At 43.9% G+C, this 25577-nt stretch overlaps 1 protein-coding gene and 1 long non-coding RNA gene across 2 annotated transcripts in view; both read left to right on the top strand.

The window, feature by feature from the left end:
- Positions 1-2542: 2542 nt before the first annotated feature.
- AACS (acetoacetyl-CoA synthetase) overlaps positions 2543-25577 on the top strand; it is a 38266-nt gene continuing 15231 nt past the window's right edge. The window contains exons 1-8 of the mRNA NM_001006184.2: positions 2543-2754; positions 5277-5380; positions 8980-9100; positions 10883-10996; positions 18221-18318; positions 21060-21174; positions 21714-21795; positions 22633-22780. Coding sequence (NP_001006184.2) covers positions 2637-2754; positions 5277-5380; positions 8980-9100; positions 10883-10996; positions 18221-18318; positions 21060-21174; positions 21714-21795; positions 22633-22780 — 900 coding nt within the window. The 5' untranslated portion in view covers positions 2543-2636. The remainder of the gene's footprint in view (positions 2755-5276; positions 5381-8979; positions 9101-10882; positions 10997-18220; positions 18319-21059; positions 21175-21713; positions 21796-22632; positions 22781-25577) is intronic.
- On the top strand, positions 5391-7197 carry LOC124417220. The gene is made up of 2 exons (XR_006931551.1): positions 5391-6127; positions 6568-7197. It is a non-coding gene; the product is annotated as an uncharacterized LOC124417220 (long non-coding RNA).

The following is a 25577-nucleotide window of genomic DNA, read 5'->3' as shown; positions in this document are numbered from 1 at the left end:
CGCCCTCTCACGTGGGTCCTTCCTGAGTGACCAGAGCAGCAACAGTGCGGCTGCGAGGTGTAAGTCGGGCGATGTTATCTGCTCCTTCTGGGTAGCGAAGCCTAGCCGGGATGTGAGCGCAGTGAGGAGCTGTGGTTGTGTTTGGGGAGGCGTAGGCAGCCCGTGACCGCGCCTGGGCAGCACTCGTTGGGGATGTCTGCTCTGATAACTGCACTCCCTGCCCCACAGAGAGCTCTGCTCCCGTCTGCCCCTTCCTGGGGAGTTCCACAGCCTCAGGGCGTTCCTGTCTCTCTCTTTCTGACACCAGAACTGTGTCCTTGATGCTTAAACTCACAGCTGGGCCTAAATCTTGTTACAAAGCAGTCAAGCAGACATTTAGATTACAGATTTTTTTGTTATTGCCTTTTCCCTACTTGTAGTCCGGCCGACACACTTATTTTCCCATTGAGCAGAATGGCTCAGGCCTTTCAGCATTTAGTTCTATTTGGGGAGGCACCCAGGGAGGTACGTGGGCTCCCACCTGATTTCAGCAGGACATCGGTTCTTCATACATTCATAAAAGTGGCTTTCATTCTGTTTTAGGATGGCCCCCAGATCCCTGACATGGTCACACCTGTACATAAGCTGACATCTATGCCATACTGTCCAAATGAGTTGGCAACGGATAACAGTCACCTCGAGGTTCTTAGGGGGTCTCTGGTTATCTGCCCTCGGTGTCATGAGCTGATTCCCAGCACACAGCACCCGCTTTGAGGGCATTTCCTTCACGTAAGGAATTTTGTGATACCAAAACATTACTGCAATTTAATTAAACATCACAAATGTTGTTTCCTGTGCCAGCTATAACTGCTCGGTTTGCTTTCAGCTGGCATGGCTTCTCCTGGATCCCCTTGTGCCGTTCCTGGTCCAGCAGGTCTTGATGCTGAGCGTGTGGGACAGTTCCTATTTCCCTGTGTGAGTTTTCGTGGTGGGTTTCCCCTCAAAACCCATTCTGCAAAGTGTTTGCTGTTTCCTTCCGTCCGCTCCTTGCAGACGCCTATTTTAGAGGCTGCCTTTGGAAGCTGCGATCGTGGCTGTCCTTCACACGAGGTCAGGTTAATTTGGGACTCATCCCTGGCATGTCACTGATTTACAGATCTGTCTCGACGAGCCTATTTTGGGTAAATTCACCTCACCTCCCCCTCAGCTCTTGCGAAATTACCAATATTTCACCTTTCTCTTGTTTAAATAAATGAAACCACATCTGCTCAGAGAATACAAGGTTCTCACCCTCCTTAACGTCACTCCTTAATGACTCCTGCAACGTCCTTTGAAGAGAAAAGATGTTTTATTTGGATAAGGAAAAAGAGGAATAACGGTGAGGAACGTGGAGGCTGACTGCAGCTGGGGATGTGGCGGTGCAGCTGCCGTTCATACGTGAGAAGGGCGTCAGGTGCTCCTGAAAACCCGAGTTCTGTCACCAAATCCCACCTGCCCCCTCCTCTCCAACTGGGTCAACCCGCTTTAAACCAGGCCTTTTTCGCCCCAGGGAGGAGGATTTTTGGGTCCCTCCTCAGGTCGTTTAGAGCCACGTTTTCTTTTTGGATGCACACCTGTTTTGGGTGGGAAAGCTGCTGGTTTGCTGCTGCTTTTTGAGCTGAAAACGATTAAAAGCAGCACCCCTCAGACACCAGGCCGCGCTCCCCTCACCACCGAGACCTCCACCCTCCGCTGAGAATGAGAGCTCCCCCCGGATTGGGCACACCTCCTTCCGATCCGTCAGCTCATTGGTCGGCAGAGACGACGGCTTACAAAACGTCAGCGCTGATTGGTTCCTCGCCATGTCAGCTCTTCCCCGCTCAGCCTAGCCGTGAGGAGAGCGGGCTCTGGGCTGATGTGGGGCCAGGCGCGCGCCGGCCAATCGCTCGCGGCGGCGTCGTGACCGCCGTGCGCCGCGCGGATCCGTCCGCAGCGCGGGGCCGCCTGAGGGGCGGCGGCCGAAGGGGGCGGGGAGAGCGTGCGGGGCAAGCGAGGTGATAGCGGGAATTGCCCCTTTTTTGCCTCGGTCTGTGCCCGAGCTGAATGTGACGGGCGGGCCGGGGGCGTCGGACGAAGCTCTCGGAGGTGCTGACCCAAAATGGCGCACCTCAGCGCACGAGGGGAGCAGCAGAGCGGCCACGCGCAGGGCACGGGGACAGCGACCGCTCTTATCGCCGCTCCGGGCTGCGACCGCGCGCTTCGCACCGGGGTGACCCCAGCGCCGAGCCAGCAGGGCACGGGGCCGTGCGGTTGCCGTAATGCCGTGTTTTCCCAGGCCTGTCAGAATTACTTGGCAGTGAGTTACACGGCGGCGCGTCGCTGCCCCGCTCTGAGCTAAATGTGCCAGTTCATGGCAATCACCAGACGAGAAGCAGCCGAGCTGCCCTGCTATGCCCGCGGACAGCCGGCGGTGCAGCGGAAGGACACGCTCTGACGGGGCGGGGCGCACTCCTTTGCTCCGCGGAAGGTTAGCGCGACGGGCGGTGAGGCGGCCTTTAAAGCGCAGCGCCCCGCGCAGGGCCGCGCAGTGCGCGCTGAGAGCTGTGGTGGATCCGCTGCTACTCGGCGGCTCTGTGGGAGCGGTGACGGTTCTTCGCGTGCCTCCGTTCGCCGCCGCCATGTCCCGCGAGCCCGAGATTATGGAGTCGCAGGTGATGTGGGAGCCTGACAGCAAGCGGAACACCCACATGGATCGGTTCCGCGCCGCCGTGGCCGGCAGCTGCGGGCTCCGCCTGGGTGAGCGATACGGCAGGGCGGGCGGGGCGGCCCGAGGGGCCTCGTAGGGTCGCGCATCCCCTCGGCCGGCCCTGCTGCGGGTCGGGCGGTGCCGGCTGCGGGCGTGATGCTCTGCCGCAGCCTCGCGCGTGGGCCTCCGGTGCCGCATCCCGGCTGGCGCGGAGGTGGGCGGCGGCAGAGGGTGCGAACAGCGCTGTGTGTTATCTGCGGGCGGCGGCGCGGCCCTGGGCTGAGGGGGTCGCGAAGACTGGGGGGGGGGGGGGGGGGTGGTGAGCCCCAGTGTGCTGAGGAGTGGGGGTGAAGGCTGTGCTTGCTTTCTCTTGTTGTTTATGAAAGGAGAGTCTTCGTCTGTAGCCTCTATAAAGGCTGAGGAGGGAGATGTGATGTTGGCTCAGTGAAGCCCTTCAAGCTCTGCTTCAGCCGTGTGGCTGTGCCTGGGTGTGTGGTCCTCTGATTGATCCGTCAGCTTTGAGCTTAGCACTGCTTTGGGTAGGTGGTGAGGCCTCCAGAGACAAATGGCCTCCCCGATTTATCTGTCCGTGTGAGTGTCTGCAGTGTACGCAGATGTTCTGCAGTGTAGTCCAGCAATCATTTCCCCCCTGAAAAGCTATCTCGATAAGGAACTTTATGCTCAGGCATCCTAGGTTAAAGTTTTGCTGTTGTAAACACAGTGTCCAAGTCTTTGGCTACATTGGAAAGAAGTTATTGCGGGATTTCAGCCAAGCCTTGGTGGGATGTCACAACTGGTATTGGGATGGTCAGGACCAAATAGTTTCACGTGGGCTGTACGTATTTCTGGTTAGAAGAGCTAGAGTTTTTCTCTTCATTTCAATGTGGCTACCACTTCAAAATGGATTCCTATGTATAGGAACCTTTGTCAACTTCCATTAGATATGAAGTGATGTTCACTGGTCTGCACGCTATTCGGCAACTGAGAATGGATTCTTTATGTAATATCAAGATGTGGCCTTACTGAGGAGAGCCAAAGGCAATAGAGCCCTTTAAACAGCACAGTTCTGTCCAACCCTGAAATGTAGCAATGAAATGCAACGTTTAATTGCTGAGTAACAGGTCTGTGCCCTGAGGGACTTCGGTGCTGAAGCTCATCTGGGGACAGGCTGCACAGACAAGACAGAATAAGCAATTCATGTTACAGGAAATCAGGTAGATGGTGGTGTTGTCTGCAGCATGTGCACCAAACCATTTAGTGCTACAATTTCCTTTTGAAGGAGAAGGAGGGGGGTGACTTTAGTAAAGCCTGTCCTCACATCAGCTTATGGACATTGAGTAGTGTATCAAAGATTAACTTGGGTGGAGGTTCTTCCTTTAAGAAAACGCATCTGGAGGCTGAGCTGGTGGCTGCATAAAGGTGACAGTGGAGTCCTGGGGAAGGGGCATGCTTTGCTTTCACCGTGTCAAGTTTGACTTTCTGCTATATCAGTAGTATCTGGGGAGTAATTTTCCACTGATAAAGATGGTGTGAAAGGGACAGTCTGGGTAGAAAAACAGCAATAATTGTGTGAATAATGGTGTAGAGATCGCTTGGATGTTTTCTTATGAGGCTGAAAGATGTTTTCCTTGTAGAAGGAAGACAAAGGTGGCTTTTTATCAGATAGGTAGCAGGCTGACAAACCAAAGAGAATTGGAGAAAATAGCTTCAATTGGTTTGGCTGAAAGCATCAAATACGAAACAGTTATCAGGGTAGGAAACTGTTACTACCTCTCCTGATGGCAGATACTCTGTTTAACTTGGCTACTGGCACAGCTTCAGGCAGCATGGACGTGACATCCTCAAGCCACGTAAGTTCAGGAATGAGGGATTTGCTTCAGCTTTTCATACCTAATAGTGCTTTACACACCGCATTTTGATGTGTTCAATACTACCACCCTGGATTTCAGCTTGAATTGTACTGGAATTTTTGTATGGATTCCTCAGGTAAATTCATCTGTCTGTTGTGTAAAACTTCAGCTGCTCATTGCCATGTTCCTAATGCCCCCTCATGGTTGTTATGTCTGGCCAGTGAACTTGTTTTGTCACAGGAGGCATTCATGCTGTTTTAGCGTGAAAATGATTCTATCCCTCACCCTTCATTGATGAGGAATAATGCGTTCTTCCTTCACTTGGTGCTGTGAGACAGTGAGTGCATCCAATTCGTGCTGTAGCACAGCTATTAGAAAAGGTCCATCCCTGTGTCTTTGGCTGCAAAGGGACTGTAAAGCAGTCAGGTGAAATGATGCCATCTGTTCAAGTCAGACTATGTCTGATGCCACAGTTGCTTGCTTTGAACAATGTGTTGTGTTTATGGAGCAAGGGTTTGGTTGTGGGGGGCTGCAGGGGTGGCCTCTGTGAGCAGAGCCCAGCAGCTGCCCAGCACAGGGTCCAGCTTCCCCAGAGCAACCTGCAGCTGGCCAGAGCTGAGCCATGTGTGATACAGTTTTTCTTGCTTTAGGATGTCCCTAGGTATAGTTGGTCTACATTCCTGTAATTCTGTGTAACACTAACAGCTGTTTGTTACTTCTAGCCAACTACAATGACTTATACCAGTGGTCAGTGGAATCCTTTGCGGACTTCTGGGCAGAATTCTGGAAGTACAGTAACATCGTATGCTCTCGTCTGTATGATGAGGTGAGTTGCTGTTAACTAATCAAGTACAACACAAAGGGAGATCAACCACTTTTACAGCTGATCTTTTGAACTACTGCTGGAACCTTCTTCCATCAATATGAAGAACTGAACTTCCTTGCGTAGTAGACTGTGGTGTTTGGTTGCTGATAAGTTCTAGTACAGTGAAATCCCCAAGTTTTGTTGTCCTACACAGTTCTTTAGTGCTTATGTGCTCTCAAATACCCTGGCAGTCCTGGCTGATTGTAAGGAGTCTGCCAATAAACTAATTTCTGCTTCAGAGTTATGCTGATAGTACATCATGAAATGCTGGCATGCCCCCAAGTTCAGGTTTATATTCTCTGAGTCAGCCTACCTGGTAAGTGTACCTGCTACCCACCAGTTCCGGGAGGCTGGTTCTGGAATTGCTTACAGTCAGATGGAGGGGAAATATCTCTGAGGAAACCATAGCAGTTGAACACAATCACAAATGGAATAGGAGACCTTGCTGCAGCATTGCTATGAGACAAAGGAGACTTCCTCTTGCAAATGGAAGACAAAGCTGCAGTCCTTCTACAGCCCTGGTATGGGATATCAACACCAGCCTGTGCTTCTCACATGAGGAAGGCATGGGTTGACTAATCACTTCAAAAGCTTAATGCAGAAGAACCTTTCTGGGACTTCTAGAGGAGGAACTGGACCTGGTTATTAATCCCCAGAGACCAACTGTATCAAAAACATGGAGTGCTTGCAGTTCTGCAGTGGAAACAGGTACGTTTCTTTGCCTTTTCCTGTTTTGCTAATTTTTGTACTGCATGAGATGATAGATCAGGGGATTCTCTCTGCAGAACTCCTGCCATGAAACTGCATGCTCAGGTGTCCTAATGTGATTAGAGTGAATTTAGGTGTCTTAATGTCCTTAGAGTGAATTTAGAACCAAAGAGCTACCCTAAGTGTGCAGTTTGAAGATGGTAAATACTCTACTATTTTAATAACACTTTTTGTAAGCAGTAGTTCAAAATCTAGCCAGATTGTAATTGGGATAAAATCCCTTACCCTGTCTCCCTTCTCTCTGTATTCTGTGCTGTTAGCAAGGCTGTTTTCCAGATTTCCATGAGAGTGTGAATTATCCTAGGCAAGCAGTTCAGAACTGTCTTTCACCTTTTGTGCAGAGCAAGCTGAAGAGTAATTCTTGTTCATTTGTCTTACAGGATTCATGTTTCTGGTAAGCTGTCCCTCAAGACACTGCCAACGATCAACAAGCTGGAAAGAAGACTGAAAAAGGCAGTAGTAGCCTAAAAGTGGATGTTTCCTGAGGATGAGAAGCTGAAAGATAGGGTTGCCTAGGAAGGCTTTAACTCTATTTCCAGGCATGCAGTGGCCTGGAAACTCTCAAGAAGGGACTTGCTGTGATGTGGGGTCTTTAAACAGGGAGAGGTGAAGTCTGTTATATAGGCAAGTACTGCAAACAAATATACTTGGTGTAATACAGAGCTTGGTGTACATTTGTACCTTCATCTGTGTGAGCATAGGAGGCTCAGCTTCAAGGATCAAAGCTAGAGTCAAGCCTTGAAGCTGACTTGCTGGTAATCCTTAATCAATTTCTGGTGGGTATCAGGAGGAAATGCTGCTCACAGTAACTGAGCTGTTGTGTGATAGCTGAGAGCTAGAAAGTTTCGTCTGTCCTACTGCTTGATTCCTGTTGCTCGGTGGAAGTAAGCATTATGCTTTGAGGAGAATAAAAGTTTTCACAAAGTAGAGTTGACTCTCATTCCTAGCCAGCAAAACATCCCCTACTTCTGTAAGTCATTCTTGGAATAACAATAAAATGTTGTATATAACACAGGCAGCCAGTGTTTTATTTAAACACTTGGTGGAGGAGTTAAGTATCCATGTAACTTCTGACAGGAACAAAGGTACTCGCAGCATATGAAGCTATCCTGACATGGCAGCACTGCCATTATATCAAACTGCAAGTAGCTGTTGATTTTTAAGTGAGAAATGTAGCTTAAACATATGTTCTTTCTCCTGTCAGAAGTACCTGGCAGCTGTCCTTCATGTGGAAGGGTTGCTTTGAGCGTTCTGATGGTATCTGCTCTTGCTTTTCATGAGATGTGCTGCTTTGCTCTTCAGGTCATACAGAATATCACATGTACACAGTGCATGGCAATGATCCATTTCCATGATAATGGTCAAATGTATTCTCAAAGGCGTAATCTCTGCTTAGGGTAAACATAATCTGTGGGATGGTGGTAGCATAGCAAGCAAACCATTTCATGTGGGAGAAATGCGGTAGGGAGGTAGACAGAGGGTATTGCAATCCAGTGCTTATTCTTAACTGCTGAGGCCAAGGAAGTGGTGGCTGCTGTGAAGAGCAGTTACAGAACAGCACCTGGATGTGGGAGTACAGCTGACACTTGCCATGTTTGCCTAACTACGTGAATTGGCCTCTTATGCCTCTGCTGTAGTAGTCAAAATTTAATGATCCTCATTTAATGAGGATTGCAGCTAGCAATACTGCAGAGTACAATTTCTTCCCTTTCCCAAGAGCTTGCAAAGCATTTATTGTGTGACTGTAAAGTGTGAATGAAAGGGCTGTTGCAAAACTTTCCATATCCATGCTAGAACTAGGAATGATCTTCCACTAAATAAATAGGAGATATTACCAGCAAGCAGCAGAAACTACCTTGAGGAGATCAACTTGTGCATATATCCAGGTACCACAGGGGCTGGGTTTGACACAGGGTTATAGGCGTTTTCTGTGATGTTTTGTGTTGAGGCACTGTGCTGTCTGTGTCCAGCACCTTGTGCTAGTGCTGCCCTTAGAAGGGGCATGACCAGAACCTTTCAGAAGCACAACCTGTAAAATAAACAGCAGATGCAATAAAGATGCAGTGTAAGGAGCACAAAATGTGTGCTGCTGGGCAGTGGGGTTTCTATAAACAGTGGGGCACGGAGGGGAGGGGGCTGCAGACCCTCGGGTAATGTTAGGGGCTCTTTGTCACTGCTTTTAAAGGCATATGCTTACCTGCAACTTAATAACAGGTAGTTTAATACTTTAGACTAAATTAAAGACATGAGGGGGAGTTGTTGTTTCTGCTGAATATGTTCTGGGGACTTCTGTGTATCGTATGTCTCAATTTGTCTCCCTTTTTCCTAAATGGGAAGCTACCCAACACAGGGTTACTGGGTTATTGGGCCAGCTTTTGGGAGAACACCAAATGAAGGATGGTAGAGCTGTGAGCACTGTTTGTGATGTGCCTTGTGCAGGTTGGTAAAGCTTTTGCTCTGTGAATGAAGCTGTGGAGTACTTCAGTGCTTCCTAGTAGTTTGCATGCATCTTGCAGTCTGGCTGTGGTGTTCTGGTTCACTTATATGTTTAAGGCTGGTCTGGAGGTGGGACTGTCAGCAAGGAGTGCTTCCCAGTCTTGTTCTGGTGATGGCTTTCCTTGTTGACAAATCCTTAATTTTTCTAGGTCCTTAATTACAGTTCTAGTGTTTGCTATCTGTAAAGTGGGAGAAATCATTCTTCCTTAGGATTAACTGGCTAATGTCTGCAGGATAGTCTTAAACATGAAGTGATATTACAGTGTTGTCTTTGGCTGTACTGTGCTCTTTTCCAGGTGGTTGACACATCCAAAAGTATTGCAGATGTCCCAGAGTGGTTTAAAGGGAGCCGCCTGAACTATGCAGAAAACCTTCTGAAGCACAAAGACAATGACAAAATTGCACTGTATGCAGCAAGTGAGTACTAATTAATGGCTTTCTGATATGTATTTATAACTCATAGGAGTTATAGGCCTTATAAGGCAGCCCTGCTTTTGATGAAACCTTGCAATGAACTGGCTGAGGTGAGCTGAAAAGCAAGTAAAGGTGTCAGTTCTATAGGATATGGGTGGTACAGCTCATCCAAAAATGGGGAAAAAACATGCTCTGGGAGTGCAGATAGCTCAGAAAAGCCCTTGGTGAAGTAAATGAAGTTTTTTCTCAATGTTAATTTAGACATGCTGCAATTTTAGAAACAGTAGAGGTAAATACCAGTGGTTTAAATTATTGGTGGAATTATTAGCAACTCAGTGAATTACTTGGTTTGATATATGTTTACATTGTCCATATAGATCTTGTTTCTTGTTAGGAAATGATGGATTTCACTCTGTGCTTTGTGTAACTTAATCATAGGGGATGATACCAGAAGGAGCAAAATTCTTTTCCAGCTGAATATTGTGTCAGTGCCTGAGTACAGTGAGCACACCTATTTCACTGCAATGGACAGACTTGCACCTGCAACTCTTTACATGACCTGCTGTGTTTAATCTTCTTAAGATCTCTTAAGTCAGAGTATTTTTCATTAACCAATCACTGCTAGGTCAGAGTGGTGCTTAGGGAACCTGTGTCGGGCTCCTGAAATCACTGGGGTTGATCCTGGGAGCTCTGTGGGTTTGACAGAGCACAGGAATAGAAATATATATTTCCTCAACCTTCATTTGTCGTGAAGAAAGATCAGAGTCCTCTCCCCTGTTGTTCTAGGGGAACACAAAAGCTGTAGACGCGCTGCTCAGTCTATAAACTACACTCCGTTTCCTCCTGTACTGCTTCCCAGCACCACCTGCTCTCTTGCTCCATGTAGGGCTAACTTTACTTGAACAGAGGTCTAGGAAATCAAGAGATTAAAAACGCTGTTCACTGCTTAAGGGAAATAACAACTGTAGCTGTTCTGCAGAGCCCTGCTCTACTGCAGCACAGTGCATTTTTGTTGCTATGCTCCTGATCTGTGTTTTCATGAGAAATACTTGATACTGGAAACAGGATGGGCCAGGTGGTTTGCAGAAGTCAAGCTAAAGAATTACAGGGCCTTTAAGACGGCAAACTTTGCTTTTCATGACGTTTAACTTGTTCATTTTGTTTCACAAGTGATTTATTAACTGCTTATGTACCATCTGACATCCAGTATAGGAACGAAAACATCCTGCAGACCTTCTCAGAGGTGAATGGAGTCCATTTTAGTTTATTTGCTTTGTGGTATGTTGGCAAACACGGATATTCTAAGAAAAACATACTGAAAGTCCTGTGATTTTTCTCATCAGCAACCTGGCATAATAAAACAGAAGTTAACACCTTACTACCTCTTTCTAGACCTAAAGAGGAAGTGGAGCAAGAAGGGAGAATGAGGGTATTCTTTCCATGTTAGAAGAAAGTAGCCTGGGTAGGTGCACTCTGCTTGGAATGCTCTTTGAGGATACACCTATCTCTGGTGAACAGTTGCATTTTCAGATGGATGTTCCAATTTTTAAGAAAGTTTCTCATGTCTACTGAGTAAATACTACTGATCAATACTGGATTCCCATCAATATGAATGGCTTGGTACAGCATAGAAGGAACTTGAAAACACAGAAGAATAGGTATTAATGGAAACTGGTTTCCTAAAACTGCTTCATATTCTTTTAATTCCATAATTAGTTGCTTAGTGACTCTAAGTTGTCCTGTGTGCTTTCTGACTGGTTGCTTTAATACATCTTGTTTCCCCAGAGGAAGGCAAGGAGGAAATCTTGAAAGTGACTTTTGAAGAACTGAGACAAGCTGTAGCTTTATATGCTGCAGCCATGAGGAAGATGGGAGTAAAAATAGGAGACAGAGTTGTGGGTAAGTATTCTTTTTTTTTTTTAAGGAGAGGAGGTAAAATTTTTTGACATATGCAAACGAGCAGAGTTATAAACGCTTGATTATGAATTTCTATTTCATAGAAACATTCCTAAATGTAGGAGTAAAAGAGCTGTTTCCTTAATTTTGTATGACATATGCTTTTAGAGAGAAGGAACTTGGATTAGTCTGGAAGTTAAGTGCTGCAGAGGGAAGGAGAATACCTCATTTATAGCTTTCTTAAGGTCTGCTTTGTAAGTGTTCCATAGAAGCAAAAGTGCTGGAGACTGCATCTGGCTGAGCTTTGACTCACCGGGTTCAGCAAAGTCATACTGGGACTGTCTTGGAAATGAGGATGCCAGGTTGTGTGCTGTGGTGCCAACTGGCAATTACAGTGCCTATAGCCCCAGGTAATGCACTGCATTGTGAGCTACAGTTCTTGTGGAACAGATGTGTACTACTTTGTGCCATCAGTGCTTTTGGGAGTAGGGACTTCCACTGGAATGATGGTAGTGAATAGCCGATGAGCAGTAACTTTCCAAGTCATCCCAGCACCAGGCTTAGCAGCCCTGGGATGCTTTCAGTTATTCACAATGTTTTCTGGAGTAATTTTAAGATTCTCAGTCCTAAGACTCATGCAGATTTTTCCATATAAATGCCTTTTTCTTATGAACAGGCTGTACAGTATGCAGGCATTACTGAAGCTGGCATAAGTCCATTCATTTCTGAATTGTTTTTGATCTGCAGTTGATCTGCTCTATGTATACACTCTGCATACTCTGTAACACACTCTGTGATTCTGTCAGTGTGGTGCAAATCCAAACTGCAGTATCCTTGAAGCTCCCTGACGCCTACCCGGTATTTGTGTTGATGTGCTTACCCATCTTACTGCTGGAATCACACATTGTTTGAGCAACGCTTGGCAACTGTCCTAAGTCTTTTTAAGTTCTTGTATGGTGCAAACCCAAAGTGATGAAACTACTTGATTTGTTCTGTTGCATGTTACAAACCTGAGCCCACGCCTTCAAAACCAGAAGGGTATGCATCATGGTCTTTTATTACACCCATAAATATGATTTACAAACGTGGCTGTAGAATACACTCAAGATATCTCATACTTCATGTATGTTATGAATATTCTGCAGACCTTATAACTGACCATTTAATTATCACAGCTACGGGCTTGCTATTTTAATAAAATCAAGTCCTTAATCTGGTATGAACCATCCATCAAAGTCGGGAAGGTCTGCCTGAATTAAGAATTTAATAGCTAGTTTTGTTTCCACTTCAATCTTAACATTATCATATTTGTATCTGACATCTTGTTGAGGAGCAGCGGCCTCTGTCTGAAACCACGTGAGCAAATAGAACTTAAGCTCTTATAATATACAGGAGAAGTATTCTCTGTAGCTGGAGAAGAGAAAATGCGCTATTTAAATGTAATTGTAGTCAAGGTTATTAGCATGATTATTACTACTATTATCGTAACTTCAACAACAATTTCTTCTAGTTAATGAGCGTATTTTGCTGAGCACAATGGGAGGCTGGCTGACTTCTGAATCTTATTTGTTTTGGCAGCTGGCTCACCTCTTTGCTTATTTTAATCAAAAAGAACCATTGGCGTGCTTGCAGAAGGTAGCAATTCCAAGGTTCTGTTGACAATTCATGATTAATGTCAATGCTTCCTTACATGTAAAAGGTAGGATTTAACTGTGCTTCAACATCCTGTTCTCAGAGGAGAAAATGTGTGTTGGCTCCAATGGGAAGCCTGGGCTTGTAGTTATTTCAAGAGGAGGTGCAAAATGCAGTGGGGTTGCAGTTATTAAAAACAACCAGCAAAAAGAAAAGCAGGCATGCATTGAAAAAAACAACGAGGAATTGGAGTTTTGTGGTGTGTTCTGACTCCACTCTTTCAAGCCTTGTAATCCATCAACACGTTTGAATTACTACAGAAAGCTCTTCTTTCACAAATGTTACACTGTTATGAAATTCCTTATAAGTTTCTCTTGTTTTCTTCCTGACAGCTTATAATGGATGGGGGATGGAGGTTGGTTCACTTGTAAGGGTGTGCTGCTTCTGTCCACTTCTTGCTGTCAGAGCCAATGTACCTACAACATTTTGACGTGAACTGCTTTCAGAGTCCTTCCTAAATAGCAGCTGCTAGGATTTCCTTGTGATGCTTTTACCTTTTTTTTAGCCTTGGTATTGCCTTTTGATTGCTCCTTTAAGAACATGGTTTATCAAAATGCCTTAATTTTATATGAAACTTGCAATATCTTGCATTCTAATTTTTCCCTGCCCTCCCCTCTTACTCTGGCTGCTGAGAGACATTTTTCCTCACCGATCTCCAGTCAGATGAACCCATGTCAACTCCTAACGCTCAGTCTGCTGCACAGTTCCCCTCCCTCCCCGTCCCTGGTCCCCAGGACTCCCAGCTGACAGATTGCATTGCCTTGGATGATGGCCCCTATCTAGAGAGAGCTTCCATCTGAAAGAAATCTGGTGGGGCTTTTAACAGCAATTGAGCTACACACACACATATGTATATTAAACTGGGTCTCAACTTTGTTCATATGTGTCTCTCCTGTGCCAGAGGATACTGGCAGTCCTTGGGAGAGCTGAAACGAGACTTCACAGTTGGAGGCTGAATCTACTGGCTGTTTTCCAAGCCCCAAATTGACATGGGAGAGAGATAAGTGTAGGGTGGGAAGGCTTCAGTCCTACAGCCTCTTGTGGTATCAAAGATGAGGCTCTCCAGTGTTTGCCAAAAGGGGCCTGATTTCTTCTGAAATTTATAGCAGATGGCATAAAGTGTGATTCTTCACATAGCTTAGAGAAGTGGAATAAGGGGCATGCTTTCACTGCTTCTGGAAAATCAGCTCTTAAATGGGAGGGACGTATTCTACTAATTTTATTTCAGTTGTGTAATTCCTACTCAGCCTGCCAAGTTCTGATGCCCTTTGTTGCCATTTTCTCTTAAAATTGCTTAAGGCCTTGAGCTGTTTAGATCATACAGGACCATTATGGCTATTTTTTTGTCTTGTGAATTTAATTTCCATTCTTTCTCACCTCTAAGATGAGACTAGTGTAACTTTTCATTACTTGACGTTTCCCCTAGTTTGATCAGTGCAGTTTATGGTTGCATCATGACAGCAGTAGTCAAATTTGAGTTGGAGGTGGGTGAGTGTGGGTGGAGAAGCAGCAATGTCAGCACTTTCTCAGCCTGATTTCCTTAGTCTTCTATTTCCATCACTACGGAGATGGCACTTAATAGTAACCATAATTGAAACAGATGCATAGTGAAACGTCTCTCTTCCAAAGATGCATTGCAATATTGTCCATGATGTCTGAACAGCTGCAGGAGATAGATAGAATAGCTAATCCAAGCTACACAAATCCAAATGTGAAGTGCTTGTGGGCTCCCACTGGCCATCTGTTTGGCAAGTAGCAACGACTGCAGAGCGAGTCAAGTAAAACTGCAAGTATCTGTCCTATCAGTCTCCGGATACTCCGCTGCTATTATCTGGTAGCCAGCTTTGTCCTCTTACAAGTCAGCTGTACAACAAACTAATCTTCCCCATGTGTTCACACAAAAATCCTTCACAAAACATCAATGAGTTACACTGTTTAAAGCTGGTAATTTATCTATAGTAACTGCATTAGCCCTGGTTGCTTACGTGGGTTTTAAAGCTAGCTTGCTAAGAAGATTAGCATGTTACTAATAGTCTCAGGCCACAGTAATGCTAGGTGGGATGACCCTTTCAGAATCCTACAGGAGTACAAAATCTTATGTTCATGTCAGGAGGAGAAGCTGGGAGGCTGGTCTTTGAACTGACTTTGTTTGTGAGCTCATGTAGATGAGTAGTACGAGACATGAGGATGGTGCTTACTTGTGGCTCCTGACTTCCTCCCAGCGTGTTCTCCTAAGGCTTGTGGTACATCTTTGGTGCCAGGTCTGTACTTTCTTCATTCAGACAGCTAGAAATGTTTGGATGCCTGTGCTGCTGAGTGCACGCTCTGCTCTGAGCCATTGGATGCCTTTAGGGAAGGTGTTCAGAGCACTTGGAGGAAATGGAGACTTTTGCCAATGTGACTATGCCAGGAATTTTTGGACCACAGGTGTCACCTATTTTACTGATAAAGTACTGTAATGTAAATGAACAGGTAAATCTAACCTCAGCATATGCTAGGTTCAGTAAGTAGGGATGGACAGCAAACGCTGTCCAGAACAGATGAAGCTGTAAGTGCCTCTTAAAGTGATCCATATAGCGTTGCTAAGATATCACTTGTCCTGCTTATTAGAGGCTTTTGTCACAATCTTCTGAAAGTTTTTATTTCATTTGTTCTTACAAGAATGTTACATATACTTATGGGTGAGGAGCGCTGCTGCTAGGACTCCTGGTACTCCAAACTCAGTCCCTAGCTGCTCTGAGTTCCCAGCTCCTGTCTTTTGTACCCTTAATTCAGTTGCTTTCTTGATCACCCAAAGGGACAGAAAGATCCTCCTTTCCAGTAACAGACCATCGTTTCTGCCCTTTCTTAAGGATTTGGTTGGTATCTCAAGGGGCACAACCAAATGCAGGGAGGTTGTCATATGTGGTGCTTGCTATAACTGGTTTGCAGAGTCTCTGTGAGAAGGGAAGAAATTGCTTTTTATTTCTGAGAACCCAGTTTTAATCTGAAAGACTGATAGGGAGATGCAGGTATCTGTCACTTAAATTTGGGAGCCATTGAGAGGTGAGCAGGATGAGTTCTTGTAGTGCTGTGCTGGGAGGATCTCTTTTCAGAACAGAACCACATCTTTACTCACAGTCCTTGGTGCTGGGCATTGTGACAGATAGGTGAAATTCCTGCTCACCAGGCTGCCTGCCTGCACTGATCAGGTGGAGGAATGGTGCTTTACATGCTTTGTACCTTTTGGCGGTTTTGGCTGATTTGCTCAAACACCATTTGACAAATGGGAGTAATGATGTAATTGTCTGGCTCGCCATATCTGCGGAGACCTGTGTACCTGCCTTGAGGCATTTTGTAGAGTGAAGAGAACTTGCCTGTAGTAAGTGGTGCTTGTAAGCTCTGGTGAGGTAATCAAACAGCCCTGAAGCCTGAAGAGACATATTTTGCTTACCTGTGGGCCATACTGCAGCAAACCCCTCTCCAAAAAAGGCTCAGTGGAATTACTTATTATCAATTAAAAATGTTTGTCAGGCAATCAGTGGTTTAGAAAGGCTCATACACTTCAAATTATTATTCTAGGAAGGAAATTTATCTTAAAAAAAAAAAAAGTCAAACCTTGAGATACTGTACTTCATATTGTAAACTTCTGACCCTAACAAAGAGACAGCAAAATAGATATGCCTTTATGGACTTGCTGCACTTTATGTACATAAGACCTTTCCTGAATAAAGCACTCGAAGCTGTGCATGGCTCGAGGGAGCAATTTGCATTTTAATGATATGAGGTTTTCATTCAGTTGCTTTCTTTTAAAGAAGCTGTTGGGCCCAAACCATGGCGCTGTTTTCCAAGTTGCTGCTCCCAAAAGCACAGCAGCTCACTGAATTGTCAGGCTGGTTTGAAAGACTTGTTTCACAGCTTTTGGGTCACAATGAAGAGAATTCTTATCTAATACTTTTAAATTTAGGCTAGATTTTTCAAGCTGAGTAGACAAATGGACAAGAATCAAACTCAGCACCCTCTTACTTGATGAAGTTAAAACGTAATAAAGTGCTGTTAAGGTCTATGATTTAGTTCATGTCCTGAAAAATGCTTCTATAAACTTTCATGGATGTCTTCCAGTGAGAAGTGTCTGGCCCTGCTGAGTTTCTGCTGCCTGGCAGATGCTTCTGCAGTGCTGCAGCTTGCTCAGAAGTCCAAGATCTCCCTGTGCTCAACACTTCGGAAGGAATGGCTTCGAAAGCATTTTTAGGGCCATTTGATTTTGCTTTCAAACACTGAATTCCAATTAGATGTCCAAATAATTAGGCCTGGCGGTTGCCTTTTTAAAGTGCTTGGACATCTTTCAGTTGCTTAAAAAGGATTATCTGAAACTGCGGGTCTTTGATCTGCATTGGGGTGGTTTCAGTGTGAATTTCAGCTGCATGCTGTTGATCTGTGGGTTGGACTCCAATCACATGAGTCAGTCTCAGTGCCACAGCAGGCTGTGTGGAGGGCTGCTCCAGTTGAGTCCATTGGAAGTCTAACCTGACTTTCATTTCTTCTGCGTGCTTTAATAAAGTGACTTGAAAGCTTGCTGCAAGTTAGCAGTAATGCTGAGAAGTTACATTTGTGTAGGAATGTTCCAGGGCTTGTCCCACCATGTTCCCTTATCAGCTAAGACTGGTTTTGCTTGTTTCTATTTAAGATTCTCGTAGTCTCTGCTAGACAAAGCTCAGCTGTGTGAAGCTGATTTTCTGCTTTTGATCATAAATGTACTTCAAATGTAAAGGAAAAACATGAAGAAAACACTGTTCCCCCTACTGCTTCGTGTCTCTTCATGGAAGACTCTTGTTTTCAGATGCACTGTATGTATTGAATCACATGTTGGTTACAATTAGGATGAAGCCAGGAGTAGAAGTCACCTGGTCTGTTAACAGTGTTCTTTGCCATTTGTGCCAAGCAAGGAAAGAAATATGTCTTTCTCCAGGTAACTTAAATGGCTGAGTACAGAAGGTGTTGAGGGAGTACAAGAGAGAAATCTGTGACATAACCTGGTTGCGTAAGAGAACCTTACAAGATCAACAGCCAAATTTCTCTTATTTTGAGAGCCCTGCCTTTCTAAGCACTGCTGAGTATTCACCTTTCCTTCCAGATGCTTGTTTTTCCTAACAGCTATGTCTCTAATGCACTGACCTGCACGGTGCTATACTCTGTGCAGAGTGTCTATGTAACCTATTTAGTCCATTAATTGACTTTCTCTTAGTTCTCTCTTCAGTATGCCAACCTCTTGTCCTGGAAGTCTCGTTAATTAAGTAGAAACCTTTGTAAATTAGAAGTAATTCTGTAGGTATAAATTCTGATGTAACTTTTTATAAATGGAACTCTGATTAGTGACATAAGAATGAACTGTGTATGGACTTTGAATGAGGACAGTATGACTGTGTAGCAAACTTGCAGAGTTGAAGGATGCTTCAGGCTACGACTTTCTCTGTGCCAACTGGTTATTATATACATAACATTTCCTGTAAGCTCTGGTAGTTTTTGTTCCATCTAACCCTTCAAATTCCACCATAGGTTACTTACCAAACAGCATTCATGCAGTAGAAGCGATGCTGGCTGCGGCGAGTATTGGTGCTATCTGGAGTTCAACATCACCAGACTTTGGCATTAACGTGAGTAGCCCTGTTGTGCATTCCAGGAAAGCTGCCATTGCTTTTGACAAACGTGACAAGGACAAATTAGTGGCAGATGGATTCTGTTCACTTTAATCTTACTGCCACCTCGTGGCACAGCCGAGCACACCGGATTCTTTTTTCTAGCTGCAACAAAGCAAGCAAAACCCATACTTTCAGATGGCAGTAAGGATTTGCAGCACAGTAGTTTGAGTATCTTCAACAAACTCAATGCTGGGAGGCTCTCAGACAATCCATAATCTTGGTGAGCTTTTGTTGCATCTTACCTCGTTTTCTCAAGGCCCTGAAGAATGAGTATCACTGGGCATGACGAGTGTACGTGGAATGACTTTGTAGCTTCTGAATAAAAACTGAATAGGAAAATAGAGAAAAAAGGCTACAAAAAGTCATGATACCCAAACAGACATTACAGCATGCCCTGGAAGGTTTGGGCATACTTTCTGCTCTATTTGGCTAGCCCTTAGCATGTTATAAACAGCAACAAACTGCTTTTAAAATAGAGTGCTGAATCTTTCTTCTGTTTTAATAGTTTGAATGAAAGCATTTGGGAAATACACTGTCTGTACGTTGCAGAATGCAGAAACTACCAGAGTTCTTAGGCAATGTATAGCCCCGGTCTCGCTTCACGATCCCAGCAGCTGGTTAAATGCATGGAACTGCTGTCTGTGGGTTAGCACTAGAGGGCAGCAGCGTTCCGTTGGTTTGTAGTTGAGGTTCTGTCATTGGGAAAGAAAAATGATTTAAAAAAATCATTGCAGCATGTAATGATCAATCTGTTCTACAAATATTTTCTGCTTGTTTCTGCTTGCGTAGAAAATGACAGTATGGAGTATTTTCTTTATGGTGTGATTTCATCTCTCATCTGGGGGAAGATTGTTCATTTCATTTGCGTTACAGAGTCCTGGTATGCTTTCTGTCCATGCTGATGTGCTGCTATTTCCAGCACCCAGCTTTATTTTGTTTTTGTGATAGGCTTTTTTAATGAAACTTAGCTGTGGAGCAGCACTGCTATCGATATCATTTATCCTCCTTTGGTTTGGCAGCACGTGTTGGCTTGGATTCAAACCCTGAAATCTCTACAGATCAGGAGAGGTCCTCAGGGAAATTGACTCCTACCCAAAGGAATGGGTTTTCCTCCTGTGCACTTGCATTAGTCTCATGAACATAAATTAAGATTCGTTGTGTTTGGGGAAATAACGTCACATTTTCAACATTTCAAATCAACTGTGTATGTTTGTTTTCTGAATTCTAGAACTGTCTCTTTTCAGAGCTGCCTACACATTGCAAGCTCTGAGTGCTACACATCCAAAGACTGTAAGCACTCAGGAAGTGTGCTGTCAGGGAACCAGTGGGTTTCCTCCCACGCAGAATACTGCCCTTGGCAGCTCGAGCTTCGTTTCTCTTGTCCCCGCTATTCGTTTAAGTGCATTGACAAGAAGGTGTTTCTTTTTGGCCCATGCATATTAAGAGATTGCTGGATATGTAAGTTTAAAAACAGGATCTGCTCTTAGAAATGTGTGAGGAGCCTTTGGTAAGGCTTAGCAAAGAGCTTAATTCATGGGGTCCTTCACAATACTTAGTGCAGGGTTTGAAGCCCATCAAATAGAATGAGCCGTATTTGGTGTACCTGGGCTTTTCATGAAAGCAATTCCTTGCTGAGCCATCTGGTTGGATTAAAGTTCCAGTGTAGCAATTACACGTTCCATCTGTTTGTATTCCCTTTGTATCACACCAGACTGCCCTGTGGGATTTGATCCTGCCGGTGCTAATGAATCCGACTGGGTATGTTAGCAGGATTAGTAAGACCCTGAGAGTTGTTGTCACCTCTGTTTCTGATCCAAGCTTCTCTTCAGATTTCATTCCTCTGTCAGAGTACCCTTAGTCCTCTGGTTTCTAAACAGGCAGCGTGGATTTGGGGCGTGTTTCTGTGTTCAGCATGTGTGTATACATACATACACGTGCACACTTCATGTGAATTGATCGGTCAGCTCTTCAAAATTGTTACAAGGGGTGAGAATGCTGACATACCTAAGGCAGATGGAGGTGTGATTCTGTACTCCCTTGGAGATTAACGCTTTTAGTGAACCTACATTTCTGAGATTTTGGGCTCATGTGCTATTGCTTTATCAAAAAGTAATTATCTGTTGCTGAACCTGGGGATTTTTTAAAGGTAGTTGATACAGTTAGATGTCAGTGCATTGTCACTGTGTGTGTGTATATATGTATTTAGGAAAAAGAAGTACATCTTCATGCTTTTATGCATAGTAGAAGGCATTTTTCCTCAAGTGATTGAGGAAGAAGTCTGTTAAAGTGACATTCAGCAGACCCAGTTGCTGTTCATCCTTAATGGTACCCCCAAACCTCACGTGTGGTGCTCAGTGAGCTTTCCTAACAAGGCACCGTGGAGATCAGTTGTGCTCAGACCTCCATGTTTCTGCAGTAGGCTTCTTGTTTGTTATTTTATTGCAACCCTGACTCACCCAACTTGGAAAGGAGTTTAATGGAGATGATTTAGTGGATGTTGGAAGCATGAAATAGGTTGTTAGAATTATGTTATACCTTGAAAATCTTGGGCTAAGTGAAGGACAGGGGCAAGCAGTCTTTTCATGATTCTGACAATTCCTATCCTTGCTTCTGGCTTAAAACAACTCTTGAATTCAACAACTAGTGGGTTTTGTTTTAGTAAATCATCTTTAACTTGTTTTTCTCTTTGTCCCCAGGGTGTGCTGGACAGATTTTCTCAAATTCAGCCTAAGCTCATCTTCTCTGTTGAAGCTGTTGTATATAACGGCAAAGAACATAACCACTTGGAAAAGCTGCTTAGTGTGGTAAAAGGTATTTCACTGCATACCATACATCTTATACCATAATCGTGTGCACTCAAAGCCTCCACTGTCACTAAAAATGACACCTTTCACTGCTTGTTGCTGTCCTTGCTCCCTTGCAATTTCTTTTTGGCCACTTACAGTTGCAGAGCTGATATGAGGAGAAACTTTTTTTTTGCAGGATTTTAACATAGCCTTTTGCTAGCTTAATTTAAATCTGTTGATAGCTCTATCAGCACGCATTAGCTGGCAGTCTAAGTGGGGGAACAGGAGCTGTTAATGCTGCTTTTTTATGCCTATGGGAAGTACTGCTGAAAACAACTGAAGAGCTTTTACAGCACTAAAACTTGATTTTTACATTATCTTTTTTTAAGGCTGGCAATAATTGTGGTTAGCAGATTTTTTTTGGAGTGTCCTTATGTCTCAAACTATATCAATACTCTGTACATCAGAATTATTTCTGTAATAGGGCATTACAATGTATGATACCAATGGATAGTAAAGACTCATATAACTGAATGTGGTCAATATTTTCTTTCTTCCTTACAGGGCTTCCAGATTTAAAAAAAGTGGTGGTGATTCCATACGTCTCCTCAAGAGAAACTATAGATATCTCTAAGATTCCAAACAGGTAATGGGAGCTTTTGAGCTGTGAATCTCTGAGCTAGGGATGAATACTGCTATCTCTTGAAAACATATGACCTTTTCAACTTGTAGAAGCTAATATTTAGCCAGATTTCTTGAGGTGGGTCCATACTGCAAGTAGGTATTACGCTGCTGTAGATGTGTTGTTTCCACTAACCACCTGTTGGTATTAATAGCTCTCAGATGAAGGCATTAAGTTCCTCATGATCTTTCCCTTCCAAGTCAAGAATGTATCATGGAATGTATGAGAAAGCACAGGGGGGAAAAGAAAATTGGTCTGGATTTTTCCATTCTTTCCCTCATTTACTCTGATAGTTCTTATATCTTTAGGAATCACAGGGAGTGTGTGGCATTTAATTTGGGACCACAGTCCCCGTGCTAGAGGTGATTAAGGCTTGAACTGAACTGCACTCTGCATGCAAAGGAGGTTGGCAAAGCAGCAGTTTCTGCCTCTCTCCATGCCATCTCAAACTGCTTTGGTCAGGGGATGCCTTTTCTTGGCTTTATCAGGATGGTAGGCAGAGTTGTGTTCTCCAGCATCTTGATAATACCCACACTGTAATCTGTTTTATGGTCCACACATAACCTTGCTTTTTTTTTTTTTAAGAAAAGCAGTGATGAACACACAGGCACTCATTTCCAGAACGAGCTGTTAGCAATTTAAACTGAGAAAAACAACTAACATTAAGTATATATACATACAGTTTGTGTATATAGTTTATAGTAAAAGAGCTTCCAGGTATAGAGCTAATCTTATACATGGGTTGGGGTAATGCTTTAAAAAAAAAACATTGAGATGTTCCCTTTCTTCCTTCTTATGCAGTGTCTTTTTAGAAGACTTCCTTGCTACTGGGAAAGGAGACCAGGCGCCCCAGCTGGAGTTTGAACAGCTGCCTTTCAGTCATCCTCTCTTTATCATGTATTCGTCAGGCACAACAGGGGCACCAAAATGCATGGTTCATTCAGCAGGGGTATGTCTTCCCTATGGAGCTATGCTATCTGTATATAACTCCCTGTGTTGTGTTCTTTTTTCTCCTTTAACAGCATCTTAAATCTTAACATACTTCAGGGAAGAATTGATTACTGGCAGTTTCTCAGTAACTCACTATTAAACTTTCAATTTATCGTTGATGAGTTTAAAGCAAATCTGGACTAATGAGGAAACAAAATAATTTGATTGGTATGGAGACCTTTCAGAGATGTCAGCTATTGGGGACATGTATCTGTCACAAAGCTGGTAGAAGTGGCCCAATGGTACTTGCAGCAGCAAGCTGAAAGAACTTGAATGGGTGCTTGGAACCAGTTTTTGGACACTGTCATGTTTAAGACTCATGAGGAGTTGGTACTTTATTATCTCAGTTTTTTCAGTGATCTTAAACTTCACTGCCTGTTTCTGTCAGTTCAGAGCACATTCAAACTTCCTCTGCTGTTGGTATAGCCCTTCATTAAAGGCAGGGATTTTGTTTTTACTTATAAGGCAGGCAGAATGTACTGTCTAGAACCCTTGTGCCAACTTGTGTTAGTTAAGCCGTGTAATTATTAGCTGCTGTCCCCTGTTTCTGCTAGTTGCTCTGAAAGTCAGGGTAAGCATCTTGCAAGGCTGCCTGTAGAGTCATTTAGATAGCCCTAGGGCTGGTCTGCTTTATGCCCTTTGTGTGTTACTGCTTCCCTTTGATAACAAGGGTTGGAATATTTGCCCACAAACCAATTCCACACTGCCTGCAAACGCTTGGCTTTGTATAGTAGCAATAGGAGATCATACCAGGCAGTGTGAGACATGTGAAACGGTCCCTTTGGGACACATGTCCTATGTTTGGAGAAAGAAAGAAATGCATTTTGAAGTCTGACAGCTGTTTTGAAGCTGTGCTGGCTTCAGACTGGTTAAATACTTGCAGAAATGAATTAGCAAGAACAGGGCAGGTGTTTTGTTCAGTGATGCATGATAAGCAGTTGGGAGATGAAAAACACAGATGTAGATTAGCCAACAGGATTTCTCTCTGTTGAAGAGTTTTCTCCTCCTGTTTTATCCACGTAGCTACTTCACCCACTCTTAGTTTTTTCCCCTGCTCCTCATCCCAGTGATCTTTTTGGTTCATACTTCCTGAATGTTGAACAAAACGCTATGATTCAGGACCAGCAGCCATGAGATGCTGCTCTGAGCTACCTCACTTCTTGGCACTGATCCTTATGTGCTGACGATGCGACTCAGGAGCCTCAGCGCCCGCTGACTGATCTTTGATGCTCCAGATGCTCAGCACTGTATTAGCTGCACGTTAAGCCTAGTGAAGACATCCAGACCAGTGGGTTTTTATCAGCTGCCAGATAAATCCTGCAGTGCTAAATGCTTAAGATGTGTTTTGAGCATCCTACTAGTACTGTGAGGAAGCAAGTTGAATAAAGAAGCATGACAGAGATGTTAGGCTGTAAGCTTCTGAACTATTGTGTTCTACCAGAGTACAGTTATTTTTTTAATCAGAGTTACCAGTTTTTTTCCTTGGGGAATTGTTCATGGCCTCTGCCTAAAGCCATAATTAAATTAAAAACACCTTTGTTTTGGTTCCAGAGTTGTGGAAAAGTAATAACTAAATGGAGAGAAAGAAAGCAAAATGTTATTTTAATTGAATTTGGTTTTCAGTTTCACTACTTGGTGTGGCTCTTCCAGAGGTAATATGCATACTTTTCTATATGGAGTGTTTACCTTAACACCTGCATTTCTTCTGGCAAAGCTAAGAAGTTATTCACAATGTTTCTAAATCCAAAATATGAACATTTTAAATGTAGATAATAGTAGTGTATTACCGGTAGTGTATAGCTAGATGGCAGCATTGTGACAGCTTAGTCTATTCAAGCAGTGGCAGGTGAATTTGGACCTCATTCCAGAAGAAAATCAGATTTACTCCTTCAGTTTTCTTTGATGTTTTCTGCCTTTTTTTTTTCCCAAAGAGGTGCTGTTCTCATGACTTTTTCATTTCAAATGTTTACGTGTAATCTATTTTCGTTTGGCATAAATTTTATTGCGTGGTTATGAGGCTACAACTCATTGCATCAATGGAAAACAAATGCAAAACCCACTTTATTTTAAAATCAGGTGTGTTGAGTCACTGCAGTGAAGTGATTAGTGAAGTAGTTCGTAAATTCCTTGGCCTCACCTGTTACTTGTTAATGATTAGGAAAGTACAGCTGGATCTCAAACAAAAGTGAAAAGAAGATATTTTGCTACTTCACTGTTAATATCGATGCTTTGAACAGTGAGATTTGTCCACATTGCTGGTTAGTTCAATGTCTACAAGGTATATGTGTGGTTATGTCTTTTGTTTCCTGAGAGTTAATAGGAAAGTTGATTTGTATGAATTATAAATGATAGCTGATCAGAGCAGCTGTAGGTCCCCCCAAGCTGTTTAGATGTACTGAAGATGAAATCCTCCTGCTTATCTACCTGGCAAATCTGATTGGTGAAGCCGTACTGTGAAAATTATAGCCTGCATGGAGTTTTCTGCAACTCTGACTGGACAGAACTGGAAGAGAAAAAAGCTGTTTACTCAATGAAATTAGAAGTGATGTGCACGGGGAATTGCTGAGGTCTAATGAGAAAGGCTGAAAAGTTATGTGAGAAAATGGAGAATGCAATTGCTGCTGCTGCTTTAGATGGGCCCTGGGATTTACTTCAGTTGTGGTTAGAAGGAAATGCTTGTCTGTAATCCTGGAGCGCATCCTATGAAGGACTGACAAATTAGTTTTTTGAAGACTGTACTATCAGTTTTTTCTACG

The sequence above is a fragment of the Gallus gallus genome, chromosome 15 (genome assembly GCF_016699485.2).
Source record: "Gallus gallus isolate bGalGal1 chromosome 15, bGalGal1.mat.broiler.GRCg7b, whole genome shotgun sequence".
Classification (NCBI taxonomy): domain Eukaryota; kingdom Metazoa; phylum Chordata; class Aves; order Galliformes; family Phasianidae; genus Gallus; species Gallus gallus.
The sequence above is the reverse complement of the archived record's forward strand: the minus strand, read 5'-3'. Positions and strand labels throughout refer to the sequence as shown.